This window comes from Eschrichtius robustus, chromosome 15 (genome assembly GCF_028021215.1).
Source record: "Eschrichtius robustus isolate mEscRob2 chromosome 15, mEscRob2.pri, whole genome shotgun sequence".
NCBI classification, from domain to species: domain Eukaryota; kingdom Metazoa; phylum Chordata; class Mammalia; order Artiodactyla; family Eschrichtiidae; genus Eschrichtius; species Eschrichtius robustus.
The window spans coordinates 83,671,806-83,686,644 of record NC_090838.1 but is presented as its reverse complement, the minus strand read 5'-3'; the positions used below and the strand labels follow the sequence as shown (position 1 = coordinate 83,686,644).

Below are 14,839 nucleotides of genomic sequence, written 5' to 3'. Positions count from 1 at the left end.
TTTTCTTTTTGCTCAGAAGACTCGTCCTTCTTCCTGTCACTGCCCTTTTCTCAGCCCAGATGTCACTGCTGAAAGTACCTTCCCTGAGCCTTCTATCTAAAGTCATCCCAGCCTCCCTCTCTCAATCGCATCACCCTGAATTAAGTTGTTTATTTTCTGTCTCTTCAGGAGGGCAGAGAGCTTGTCAGTGGTGCTCAGGGCTGTATTCAGAGAATAAATCCTGCCCTCACTTCACTCTGCTATACCTTTTAGCTACCATCTAATTTTACATGTTCCTTTTGCCATTGCCAGGAATCTCCTTATTTTCTACTCCAGTCAGGTGTACAGAGGTGCTTCTCCTGGGAGGTTCACCACATCATGAGAATATGTCTGGTCCTGTGCAGAAAGTGTATGAAATCCTTTGGCTCAGTTTCACGCATCACACATGTTAATGTTAACTCCCAGCAGCCTGAGATCCTGACTTCTAACATCTGAACTCTGTATGTGAACTGATTACTTCTCTCTGCCTTAGCGTACTTTCCAAAACTTGGCCTGCTCAGACTCATAGAAGTTTCCTACTCCTTTTTCTCTGATAACTTTTCAGATTTCACACTAGTTGGCTTGACAAGGGACTACCATTTCCACACTTCCTAGCCGTGTAAGTTCACTACTCTGGCTCCTCCTACCCTGCCTCTTCTGTTGCTGTTCAGTCCCTGCAGGGCACTTCTTGCATGAATGGTCTACCTCTGCAACCTCTACTTCTTATTCAACTATTCTGTTTCAATTTCTTTTTTAAGAAATAAATTATTTCAAGCATATAGAAAATTATAGAGAACAATTTGAACACATGTATGTACCACCCAGCTCTATCAAGTCTTCATATTTGCTTTGTCTTTTTTTCAGAGTTATATCTAAAAATTACTCAGGAGCCATTATTTATGACCCATCTCCTGACTTTCGCACTCCTGATGGTCAATTTGCCTAGTCATCTTAATTTGCAAAATTTTGGAATTAAAATAAAGTACCTTCGATCCTCTGCTGTAGTCTTCTTATTTGGATTAGTTTGGGTCCCATTTGGGAGTCCTCTTCCATTTATGGTTGTGCCACCAGCTTGAGTTCTGGGAGCTGTCTTGTTTAGAAAACAGTTCTGGGGAAGAGCCCTTTTCAACTTGGAGTCCAAAGTCTGTGCTTTTTGTTGACAGCTGTTGTTGCATTTATTCCCTTTGGCTCCATTTGCTCTTATGCTAGGGGTGCTTGGAATGACTGAGTTAAAGCTGCCAACTGTCAAATTAGGCCTTTGGCTTATGGCTTTTGATTTTTGCAGTACATATGATGTCCGACGTCTACAACAAGCTTGCGTGGGTTTATGATCTTGCTTTGTGTTTGGATGTCTGTTGTTACATCCTCTTTGAAGCACTTTGGGGTATGTGCTGGGTTTGCTATGTTTTACTTTCTGTTCAGTAACAGTGCATGACTGTAACTTAGTTTCACTTGGTCTTTCATACTTACCCCTATTAACCTTTATATTCTTTATGTCCTTAACCACTGTTTTCTTTGATGCTTGAGTCCTCTTAAGTGTCTGGACAAAGTGAGAGGAAACTGTTTTTGGGGGTTTTCCCCCTGGCCTTGCAAGATCTGTTCCTCTAGAGAGTTGCTGAGACTTCTCTGGTGGAATCCTGATTTGTGTTTCTTCAACAAATTGTTTATTAACTCTCTCTTTCAGAACAGCACTATTCACTGACCTTTTGCCCAAGACTTCTTTAGTAGGAGCCATACTGCTCTTGGTTTGATTAGTTTTTGGCTTACTTACAGTGCCTAATTCAGGATTTGGCTTCCTCTCAGAGTCTGGTAAGATTTGGGGCAAGTTCTCTTTATTCATCTCTTTTAGACAGCTACCCAAGGATTCATTTTCAACATGAGTATTGTCCACAGAGTCTGTACATTTAGCAGTTCCTTGTTGTGTTACCTGCTGCTTTGTAGTTTTCAATTCCTGTATATTAAGTGACCCCATGGTTTTTCTTGACAGTTTTCCAGTAGTGGATGATCCAAATTCATGCTGTTGTTGACTACTTCTGGAAGGCTTACAGTTTGGGTTAGAAGAAGCACATTCTGAAGTGAGCCTTTTTTTGCCCAGAAGTTGTGGTGGCTCCAACTTTGGCCTCTGGGACCCTGTGATACTGGCAGGTCTGGACTGGAGTTTAATGCTGATGGGTCTTGTAGCTTTGACAGGCAAAGCAACATGGTTGGTAACATCCTTTTTAGGTCTAATAGTCTAAAAAGACAGAGAAAGATATAAAAAAAAGTAAACTCATAACAACAGTCCATTGTTTTTAAAATTAAAAAAACTAGCTATTTTGTTTATAATTGCATTTAAGAAAATTGAATCCTGAGAAAAAAAAGACTTACTAATAGATGATTTTTATAACTGGAGTTCCTATTAGAAATATATTAGAATCTTTTAGCTTGATAGAATTCAGCAGAGATGCAGTGAACACATAAAAATTGCTGTTTAGGGCTTCCCTGGTGGCGCAGTGGTTGGGAGTCCGCCTGCCAATGCAGGGGACACGGGTTCGAGCCCTGGTCTGGGAGGATCCCATATGTCGCGGGGCGGCTAGGCCCGTGCGCCACAACTACTGAGCCTGCACTCTAGAGCCTGCGAACCACAACTACTGAGCCCACGAGCCACAACTGCTGAGCCTGCGTGCTGCAGCTACTGAGCCCACGTGCCGCAGCTACTGAAGCTCGCACACCTAGAGCCTGTGCTCTGCAACTAGAGAAAGCCCGCGTGCAGCAATGAAGACCCAACACAGCCAAAAAGAAAATAAGTAAAATAAATAAATCAAAAAAAAAATTGCTGTTTAAAAAAATAAATTTGGCTCCATCAAACAAGTACTTGCTGAATGCCCATTATATCCAAAGGAAGTGTCCTTCTAGGGACTCTGGAAAGATACATACATAATAAACTTATGTTAGGGTGCCTCCCAAGTTCCTCCTAGTACTTTGTATTGCTACACTAATTTTCTTAAAACAACACTGCCTTTGTAAAGGTCAGAGTGTCACTCAAGAAACTTTGTCTCATCCTGGAGATCAGTGGTATGGATATGTGGTAGATGCTGGGAGGCCTGAGATACTTTGGAACAGCTCTGAATAAGTACCTAACATCTCAGCAGAAAGTCAGTCATATTTGTGAAGTCAGGAAAGGGTTTTAAGGTTAGATTGTACATTATTAACAAGTAAATATTTCAGTCATGTGATTTAATTTTGGATAAGAAAGGTAGGACTAGGTTGCAGAGAACTTTTAAAACTAGGGAGGGGTGTTTAGAATTAATATGGTAAATAATAGGGACAGGCCACTGTGGATTCTGGAGCATCCGCATTGAACGCAGTTACTCAGAAAGGAGAATTTGGCAGAGATTTGTAGACTATCCAGGGAAAGATATGGCAGTGCTAGAGTTACCGTTCTCTATTTTTGGTTTGATAATATGATGAATAATTACTATGTAAGCTTTGTGAACGTGTAAAGGACGTCTGTAACTAGAACCACTCGGCCTTAAGAGTGAAGAGATGGCCGCCCTAGGATGGCCTGGGCGTGTGCGCTGTTGCTCATGGGTGCTATAGGGGGCACTGGGAGTGGGAGGCAGAGAGACAGATGATGTGCTCACGCGGCGACAGCTGGGTTACTCCTTGAGCCCCAACGTTTACATCAACCTCGGCTCTCCCATTATTGCTCATTACTGCTTACTGAAGAGGCAGGGATGTTGGTATAAGCTTTCCAATTATGTGCTATTCCTTACTTGTTCTTTTTTGTATATTTAAAAAAAAAATTGAGATATAATTTGCACCCCATTCACCATTTTAAAGCGTACAATTCAGTGGGTTTTAGTGTATTCACAAGACTGTACAACCATCGCCCCTAATTCCAGGACATTTTCATCACTGCAGAAAAGAAATCCCACATTTGTTAGAAGTCACTCCCCATTTCCTCCTCCCCACAGATCTGGGCAACCAGTAATCTATTTTCTGTCTCTATAAATTTGCCTATTTTGGACATTTCATATAAATGGAATCATGTAATATGTGGCCTTTCGAATCTGGCTTCTTCCACTTAGCATAATGTTTTTGAGATTCACCCGTGTTGTGGCATGTATCAGCACTTCATTACTCTATTTTTTAAATAATAAACTTTATTTTTTAGAGCAGTTATAGTTCAAAGCAAAATTGAGTGGAAGTACAGAGAGTTCCCATATATTCCTTGTCCCCACACAGGCACTTCACTACTTTTTATGGCTGAATAAATATTCCATTTTATGGCTATATCACATTTTGGTTATCTATTCAATTGATGGACATCTGGGTCATTTCCACCTTCTGGCTATTATGAATAATGTTGCTATGAATATTTGCTATAAGTTTTGTGTGTTTGTGTGTGTATCTGTTTTCAACTCTCTTGGGTATATATCTAGGAGTGGAATTCCCGGGTCATATGGTAGCTCTATGATTAACTTCTGAGGAACTGTCAAACTATTTTCCAAAGTGACTGCACCATTTTACATTCCCACCAGTAATGCATAAGGGTTCTAATTTCTCCATATCCTCCCCAACACATATTATCTGTCTTTTTGATTATAACCATCCTAGTGGGTGTGAAGTGGTATCTCACTGTGATTTTTATTTGCATTTCCCTGATGTTGAGCACCTTGTACCTTTTCATGTCCTTATTTCCCATTTGTATACTTTCTTTGGAGAAATTTCTATTCAGATCCTTTGTCCATTTAGAAATTGGGCTGTCTTTTTATTGTTGAGGTGTAAGAGTTCTTTATTTATTCTGGGTACTAGATCTTTATCATATACAAGATTTGCAAATATTTTCTCTCTTGTACAGTTTTTATATCTTTATTTTAGATCAGCCTGGCCTTGCTAACTTAACTGTAAGTGGTAGAACTGGTCATGCAGTTAGTTTCAAGCACTTCATTGAGAGAAAAACTAGGCTTAGAAGAGTCATTAGGCTAGCAGAATAGCCTGCAATCAATAGGCAAATACACGCCATTCGAGCTGGAAGGGATTTTGGAGATCATTAAATTGAGCCCCTTCATCTGAGAGGGAACGTGAGCTGCCCAAGGTCAGGCAGAGTGTTAAGAGGCAGGGTTGGGGATAGAACTTCAGTCTCTGACTCCTGGCCTCAGACAACTCACGTCAGATAGATCTGATAAAAAAAAAAAAACAAAAAAACAAAGACAGAATGTACAAGAAGGAACAAGTGACACAAACTGAATTTGGTCACTTCATTTTGTACATACGAAGCCAGAGAAGGGAGAAAATTCACAAAGGATATGACCAGGGTTTAAATCAGGAGAGATTTACTGCATCTATACTAGGCACTGTGCTAGACTGCAAGGGGATACAAAGATGAGAGAAGATGACACATGCCCCTGAGAAGTGCTAACAGAAAATTATGATACGAAGACATGAGGGCTGAATAGGGCTGAATAGGGCTGGGAGGGATTGTAGAGCTCATCTGATTGGTGGTTTTCAAGCATTTTTGTTCATATACTCGCAAAATAATTTTGACAAACTCTGTACCTTCCTATACTTTTGAAAGTTAATAGCTAACGTTTTTTCATTGTTAGTTTAAATAGCTGCAAATATGTAATTTCAGGCACACTGTCAATATTGACATTTCAAGATGAAATGAAATTTGATACCCACTATAATCCATTTAGAAACTATACAAACACACTCTTCTTTAACAACTGAAAATATAATACCTTTCTTTTTTCTCCTGGTCTGTTTTCATTCCAGTTCACCACAAAAATTTTATACCAGATATTTGTGCTTGGAAGTTTATAATCCATTACCCTATCATACTTCTCAACAAATACATGTCTATAAATTTACCTTAATCTGTATTTACCATAACTATAAATAATTCAGCAAAAGAAGATAAATGTTACCAATTTTGATCAATAATTATTAAACATAAAGAGTAAAATACTTTTTCATAAAGAAATGGAAATGTCTCTTAATGAGTTGGCTGGAGCTTCCCCCCACAATTAGTTCATGTATTTACTGGAAGACATTATATTATTTATTGCTAGAATGAGACAGAGGTCTTCATCAGTTTTATTCCTTTGGCTTTTTAAATAAAAACACAGAAAATTTGTTCACATTATCAGGTAGATGGGAATAGAAGATGTTTTGTTACAGCAATTACAGTCAATTCTTTGAACTCATCCAGAGGCATATGCTAAAAATCATACAGTGATCTCTCAGCAAAAAATTATTTTTAATGTTCTTCCACATGACAATGTTGAATGCAAAGAACTAGAAGCTGCTTGAACTGCAAAAGGCTTTCTGAACATCACCACCATTATTTCAAATTGTCCCTTGATTTTGTACTTTGGAGGTACATAATTCCATCCCAGAGCGAAACAAGCAGAGAAAGAACTGAGAAGTGGAAGAAGGATGACAGTGTCAAGGAAAGTGGGAAAGGAGAAACTGAAGTACATTCGACGACAAATCCATTTTGGGCAAAAGCACATATGGAAGTTGAGGATGTGGAAATTGGTTCTGTTAAAATGTGTACCTGCTGGAAATGCTTTATGCACCTCCAGAGGAACATATATCCCAATATGCAGACACTTCTAAATGTACTTCAACCTGCATTAACTCAATCCTTTCAAACAACTCTATGAGAAACCTCCTATTATTGCCATCTCACAGATGAAGTTAAGTAACTTGCCCAAGGTCCCTGAGCTAGAAAACAAAGGAGTCAGGATTTGGACCAAGGCAGTTTCTTAACTATTCTACATTACTGTTTCTCAATAAATCTAAGAGGATGGCTCCAAGGAATCTTTTCAAATATGTTAAAACTCCTGATAGGAACAGAAAATGAAAAACTTCTTTTGTGTGTTCCTTTGTGTGCCAGAATGAAACCTGAAACAGTTATGGTGAGGGCTGTTAATTTCAAATAGTGAGGCATGGTAACAGTACACTAAGAGTATGCCAGAAAAGCTTTGTTCAGGTCCTGAGTCTGACCCTTATTGGCTGTATAAATGTGGCCAGTCTCCTTGAGCCTCAGTCCTCTCATTTGTAAAATGGGAAGAATAATAATAATAATAATAATGATACCTATAAACTAGGGAAGGTGCCATAAAGTCCTGGTTTTTTCAAGATAGTTTTGATTTATGCCTGTTGGCCCAACATATTAATAGCACTTCCTTTTACTCTCAAAGGTCTCTGGACATTCAATCCTATGACCTCCCTGCTTATAGCATTGTTTTGAATATTAATTGAGATATTGTATGTAAAGTGTCTCATCCAGTATCTGGATAATAATAAGTACTCAAATGTTAACTCTTATGGTTATATATAAAAAATGTTTTATAAATTGTGAAGCGTTATACAATTGTAATGATGAGTTATTTGCCTAGTACGTTGAGTTTCTCCCAAGTTCCATAATTGCCTTCCCCACTTCATTTTTATCTTCACTACTGTGATACCTACCGTAAAGGGTAGGTATCACCTCATTTAAGAGATGATTTACTGAAATCAGTATTGTCAGCTTCAAGCAAACCTTCTGGGAGCTCTTAATGAGGGCCCCTTCCAACAGAGTTTTTAAGCCTTGCATGCTATACCAGTTCAATCTTCCTAAAGCAGAAGTCTAACCCAGGGGCTTCCCTGGTGGCGCAGTGGTGAAGAATTCACCTGCCAATGCAGGGGACAGGGGTTCGATCCCTGGTCCGGGAAGATCCCACATGCCGTGGAGCAACTAAGTCCGTGCGCCACAACTACTGAGCCTGTGCTCTAGAGCCTGTGAGCCACAACTACTGAGCCCACATGCCACAACTACTGAAGCCTGCGTGCCTAGAGCCCGTGCTCCGCAACAAGAGAAGCCACCTCAACGAGAAGCCTGCGCACTACAACGAAGAGTAACCCCCATTCTCCGCAACTAGAGAAAGCCAGTGCAGCAATGAAGGCCCAATGCAGCCAAAAATAAATAAATAAAAGATAAATAAATCTATATATAAAAAAAAAGTCTAGCCCAGTAATTCTCAACTGTTCACATCATCATGCACCACTTTTGCTTTCTATGCATTTTCTATCCTCCACAGTGTCTAACTATGTCATGTGTACACATAACATATATAGTCTATAGATGATATATACATGCCTATGCATATAGGTATATATGTATATGTGTGTGTGTCTGTGTGCATTTAATGACCGAATCATTAAAACTTATGAAAATTGGCACCAATGTCACACTTTGGGCAACATTATTTCAATTACACTTTTGAACTTAGATAAAACTATGGCTTTAAAAATTAAAGTTGGGATTTTTATTGATTATTTTATTGCAGATGAAGAATTTGTGCCATTTTCAGGAGGATAATTTCTCCCATTTAAACCTTAAGTATGTTAGGATCTTTTTATCATTCCATCCACAGTCTAGCTGAGCCGAACTGATTGGGAAGCATAGGCTTGTTAAGTAGCTTGGAAGATCCAACACAGATGTTCTCTTTTAATGACTACTGAGCTATTTAACTTCATGGCAGCATGCCAAAGTAGTTAAGACCATGGGCTATCAGCCTATTAACCTATTAAGAGATTAACAACTATGTGACCTTGGGAACTTAACCCTTCTGTGACTCAGTTCCCTCATCTGTAAAATGGGCTACTAATAGTCCTACCTCATAAGGTTGTAAGGACTCAAGGACTTAATGCAAGTCAGAAAAGTGCCAGACACATAGTAAGTATTCAATAAACGTTAAGAGGACCAAAGTGCACTTAAAGATTTTTTTTGGTTAATAAACTGAACTATAGTATGTTGTACTTTTCAAAAAATGATACTATTGCTTACTAAACCAAACTGTTCTTATATTTATGTAAATACCTTTGCAAAACATGTTCTTTAGGTTGTTAACATGTTTATTATTTTTATTGCTAATCATCCAAAACGGATATTTTTTAAAAGACTAATTTCTACTTACCGATTTAGAAGGTGGAGGCTTCGGGCAATTATTCTTGGCTTTTAGATAAGGCCTATAAAAGGTGAAATAAAATTAATTCTTGGTACAGAAGAATCAGCAAGGCTTGGGAAGTACAGTGATTAACAGTACAGTGATTAAAAATTTTTATGGTTAGAATTTTAAATTATTAGAATTTCCATATATGGTAAAAAAAAATTCAAAAATTATGATTGATAGAAAGTCTCCTTATCATCCCTTCCTTAGTCCTATTATTCTACTCCTCAGTGACCACAACCACTGTTGCCCATTTTTTTCTGTGATCCTTTCATAGATGTCCTATGCATAAACATAACATTCTAACAGTATTAATAAAATACGTGTTTTCTTCATATCTGCATAGTCTTACTCATTGGAACATCATTCCGGGAACACTGCAATGTGCCGGGAACACTGCAATGTGCCGGGCACTAGAGATTCAATGCCAAATAAGATAATTAAATGCTTCTTTAAAAAGCTTGCTTGTTTTCTATGTCTGTGAATCTGTTTCTGTTTTGTAAATTCACTTATATTAAATCAATTATTATTAAGAAAAAAACTTGCTTGTTTTTTAAGTATCTTCAAATAGTGAATTTTCAGGTGGGGAAAGTGATATAAATAAAAAATACTGAGGCACATATGAAACCTAGCTAGTGAGAGAGAAAATGCAAAAAAAGAGAAAAGCAGAGAATTTAGACTCAATCTTCACAGATCATAAACTGCCAGACTAACAGAGACTTTGATCATGACTTGATGCTTGTTTCTCCCATCTTGGATGTAAGTCCTGGGAAGGCAGGGACCGCATACCTTCAGAAGCAAGAGTGACTGATACATTATAGGTATTAAATAAATATATGTTGACTACGTGAATTAGGTTTATTTAATCAAGGAAATAGAGTCGAGTAAAAACCCAAAGTAACAAGAAACTAAAACAAAGGGTGAAAGCTAACTTTGTAAAAATTGATTTTCACATAAAAATTTAGCAACATGTTGGGTAGAAAAACATATCAATGCTAAGGCAAGTGAGATAACACCATTTAGATGACAAGATGTTGACAAAAGATCAAAGTGAAGCAGTCATATTCTGTTCACCTCAAGAGTAAGTGCTAAGAGGAAGACCAAAGAGCCCTGTCAGGCTGCAGGATGTGGGTGTGCAGCTTATGGAGGATGGATTGAACCGGCTCTCCTGCTTTAGAGAGAAGCACCAGAACCAGGATCATTCAACTCCTTGGCCAAACACTGCCTTCACCGAGAATCACTCTCCCAGGAAACAGCAGGGAGAGGAAAAGCTTGCAGCATTGCTGGTGATATTGTAGACCCTCCTCTCCCGCTTTTGGAGACTGTCACAGTAGTAATGCTTAAATCTTTGCCAACATTTTTGTCATGCCTGGACTGGAAATGCCCTTTTTGAAAAATCATAGGATCCCAAGACAAGTCTGAGCAGACTGCAAACAAAAGGGCTATGTTTTGAAAAGGCTTTAAGTTGCTATTAGCAACCAGGGCAACGGAACTTTGCATAACCGTGGGAGACAAACTCACTTGGTGTTTTGGCACTTCAGTTTTCCCTTGGCTGCTAGGTACTCCTGGAGCTTTCTCTGCCGCTCTTCTGCAAAACAGGCGAGCAAACAAACGCGTGAGATTCTAACCAGTTCATTTATATTCTAAAAGATGACACCTTTCTGTAATGATTTTGGCTTTGGACCATAAAGCTATAAAGTCCTTAGCCCTACAAATGTGCCTCCAAGTTAACATCAACATCGACAATATCATTTATATGCCACGTACAAAGCTCTTCACACTTGTGTTACTTCCTTTAATCTGCACAACAATCCTATGAGGTATTTTACAGTCCGAAATTTAAAGAGGATAAATGATATGCCCAAAGTTACCCATATAACATGTGGCTAAGCCAGGATTTGAAACCAGGTTTATCCAAACCCAAAGCCCTTGCTCACAGCCACTGTTCTCAGCTCCAACACATCAAGCTTTGCATGAAGAAATTCTGTTACTGGCCCACCTAAGCTGGCAAGACCGGGCCTTGTTTTATTAATCCCTTCTAACAGGAATGATGATTTTTGCCCCCAAACCTTTACACGGTTTCCTTTGGTACTAAGGACAAAATAGGCCAGGTTAGGGGGTTCATGGCAAACATCTATCCATATGGTGACTTTCTAAGCAAGGCATCTGTGAGGGAATGAAAAGTCAGTATTTCCATCTTCAAGAAGTTTCAATCTAGTAGTGGAGATAAAATAAACACAGTAATAATTACAATATAAGGCAAAATCTAGGTGCCATAAAATAGGGTCAAAGAAAGAACTACGGGAGTCCAGAGGCAGAGACTGAGTGAGCAGAGTGGGTGGTTGGAAAAGGCGAAAATTCAGTAATGGTTTAAAAAAAAAAAAAAAAAAAAGCTATAGGGGTGCAAAACAACCCAACCTCATTTAAACTGAGTTGCCCTGTGTTTTTTGGGGTTTTTTTGTTTTTCGTTTTTGGAGTATAATTGCCTTACAATGTTGTGTTAGCTGCTGCCGCAGAGCCAAGTGAATCAGCCATTCGCATACACACACCCCCTCCCTCTTGGACCGGCCCCCCCATCCCACCCAACTAGGCCATCGCAGAGCAGGAGCTATCTATTTTCCACGTGGTAGTGTATTTATGCTCTGTGTTTTGATATCTGCCTCTGATGCATCCCTAGGAGACAGCTGTGTCAAGAGGACTGTTGGAGGCTGAGAGATGGGGCTGGAATCCCAGCTCTGTGACTTCTAGCAAGTTACCAAACCTTGCTGCTGCTGAGCCTATAAAATGGGGCAGAAATGCCCATCTTGAAGGGCTGCTGTGTCAAGTGCCTAGAACACTGCCCGGGCCCTGGGAGACAGTCAACATGCATTATTACCGAAACCAAAACACTGTGCGCATTTTGGAGCAGGTGGCAGGCACCTGAGCAGGAGTATGCTGAAAGTCAGCAAAGGGCTCCAGGCACATCTAAGAGGTCAGGGAGCCCGGGACCCTCAGCCTCCGCGCACATTTAACCCATCAGCTTCCACCAGGGCGCGCGGGCTTGCGAGGAGATGAGCTCCGCGTCGGGGTGAGACCCTCCTTGACAGCTGTCACAGCTCGGGCGGCCGCCGCTGCCCCAAGGGCCACACCCGGGCTCCGCCTGGAGCCAAATATGGGCCGCAGGAGCGCTTGGCTTCCTACTGACTGTGCCACCCCGGGTAAGGGGACTCAGGTTCTTTACCCAAACGAGGTGACAATGACAGCTTTTTGCAGAGCTGCTGCGGGAGTCACTGGGAAGATGCCTGGGAGGCACATGGCCCCGCGCACACCCTCCCAGATCCCCGGCCCTGACTTCTCACCGGAGCCTAGGGCCTGGGCTCGGGTCAGCGCCCCCAGGACCGGAAAGGCCAACGGGGAGGCAGAGGCAGGCAGGCGAGCGGACCAGCCATTTCCGCCTAAAGGACTCACTCGGGGGTCTCCCTTCGTCCCCGCCCGTAAGACACAGCGGCTCGAAGTCATACTCACCCGCGGCGGCGGAGGGCCCCGGCAGCACCATGACTCCCCAGCTACAGTTCTTCTTCAAAGGCCGCGCCCGGAGTCAAGGCCGGCGCGTCACGCATGCGCCCACTCTCATTGGCTCCCGTGGGTTTGAAACCCGCCAGTCGGAAGCAGGGGAGGGCGGGACAAAAGGAAATAGGCGCGTTGTGGTTGGCTCTGCCCGTCAAATCACCCAGGGGGCCCTTTGATTGGAAAACGTACAGTGAGCGGGCAGTTGGCATTGAGGGCGGGTGGTTGAGTGGGAGGCTAAGTCCCACTTTTAAGGATGCGGTTTCTGGGCTGTTGTGCTGTCACTTACGCTGAAGGCTGCGGGGATGAGCGATGGGGGAGCACCCGGGCCCCATAGACAACGCCTCCCCAGCCCCCTTAGATGCTAAGGTTCACATAAAAATAAGATAAAACCAAAATCATGAATTTGGCGGCTCCACATGAGTGTACATCTCCACTTGTTATGGGTCTCTGAAGCTAAAGGATCTTAGTTTTTAGTACTGCAGTGTGGCTCCTTTTATGTTTTTCACTGTGGTAAGATATACAAAACAAAGTTTAAACACTAACTCCCTGTTGCCTTCTCCCCCCAGGCCCTGGCAACCACCATTCTACTTTCTGTCTATGATTTTGACTACTCTGGGAACCTCATTTAAGAGGAATCATACAGTATTTGTCTTTTTGTGACTGACTTATTTCACTTAGCATTAAGTCCTCAAGGTTCATCCATGTTGTAGCGTATGACAGAGTTTCCTTCCTTTCTAAGGCTGAATAATATTCCATTGTATGTATATACTACATTTTGTTCATGCATTCATCTGTCACAGACATTTGGGTTACTTCTATCTTTTGGCTATGGTGAATAATGTTGCTTTGAACATGAGTGTACAATTATCTGTTTGAGCCTCTGCTTTCAATTCTTTGGGTATATAACTTGAAGTGGTATTATTGGATTATACAGTAACTCTATTTTTAATTTTTTGAGGAACCGCCATACTGTTTTCAGGATGGCTCCTTTTTGATGTGTATTTTTGATTAGACCTTATCAGCTAGGTGTATGCCTAACCAAGGAAGGGACAATGGGGGCAGGTCCAGTCCTCCTGGGTCCCTAGACACACCTCATTCCTTTTATTTCTGTCCTAAAACTTTTTCTTTCAAAAATTTCCCCGTTTTGGCTATTCTGCAGTTTCATGAAGAGGTTTGGGAAATGCTTTTGGCACTCTGTGTGTTAGGGTTCCACTTCCCTAGGTGCCAGAGAGGTGGTGGATAGAGAGGTGGAGCTGTGTCTGGGCCCATTTTTGCCAGGTTTGCTTCACCATTTGGGTGCTCAGCTGGGCATGAAGCCATTGGGGCAGCTCTCCTCTTTGTTTCCAGAGTGTTCAGGAGGGAGCCATGCTGGGGTTTCTGGATTTATATATTTTGACACATTAGTAGTATACAAATATGTTTAAAATAGGACAACTGATAACTATTTAAGTGAAAAACTTGGACTCTTTGTCTAGTGCCATGAATCCTTGCCTAATGGTTAAATCTAGCAGCTGGGCAAGAACATTTTTGGTTAATGAGTAAGAAAGTGGCTCATGTACAGTTTCAGAAAAGTGAAAGGAGTTCTCTTGGTCTTTATAGAATCTTAGTGATCGAATGGATTGCAGATTGAGAAGTCATCTTGTTCACCCGGTGCTAGAGTATTCTACAGATCCCATGTGTGCATTGCATCTTTGCAAGAATACTGCTTGGGTCAGGGAGCTGCTTCACCTGTCCTGTTTTTAGACAACGCTGAGTATTATGAAAACTAAAGAAAAAAAAAGACCTCAAATAAGCCTCTTGCTCATTGGTCCTTGTTCTCTGGAGCAACATGGGCTGACTCTGCACCCTTTTCTAAATTCTTTGGATATTTGAAGAACTATTTTGTAGGACACAAAATACGGAAAAAAAGCTAAATAGGTTTAACAATTCTCAACTCATCTAGCAAAGTATCCATCTTGTGGCTTGAATGGCTTCCCATTGCTCTGAGGCTAAAGTCCTATAACTCCTGCAGGGCCTAGCCTTTGCCTACTTCTACAGCTTCAGCTCATACTACTCTCCCCTTGGTCACTGTAGTTCAGGCACTCTTGCAAAAATGTTTGTAACCTATTTTTTATACTCTATGATATACTATGTACAAAATGAAAACATGCTCACCAAATTACAGATGTCACAAAACTAAGAGGAAGAGTCAGTGTATTAAAAAAAATCAGAATCTGGAACAATCTAGAAAGATCTGGGGCCAAATAAAGATTAAAATTGAATAGGGATATATTTAAAGTTTTGAATTT

The 14,839-nt window shown here is 40.8% G+C and overlaps 1 protein-coding gene across 2 annotated transcripts in view; it reads right to left on the bottom strand.

Moving 5' to 3' along the window:
* CKAP2L (cytoskeleton associated protein 2 like) overlaps positions 1 to 12,587 on the bottom strand; it is a 30,767-nt gene extending 18,180 nt beyond the window's left edge. For both annotated transcript variants that reach the window (XM_068565006.1, XM_068565007.1), the window contains exons 1-4: positions 12,507 to 12,587; positions 10,524 to 10,590; positions 8,970 to 9,021; positions 1,005 to 2,251 (exon numbers count right to left, since the gene is read on the bottom strand). In XM_068565006.1, coding sequence (XP_068421107.1) covers positions 1,005 to 2,251; positions 8,970 to 9,021; positions 10,524 to 10,590; positions 12,507 to 12,537 — 1,397 coding nt within the window. In that variant the 5' untranslated portion in view covers positions 12,538 to 12,587. The remainder of the gene's footprint in view (positions 1 to 1,004; positions 2,252 to 8,969; positions 9,022 to 10,523; positions 10,591 to 12,506) is intronic.
* Between the last annotated feature and the right edge of the window lie 2,252 nt (positions 12,588 to 14,839).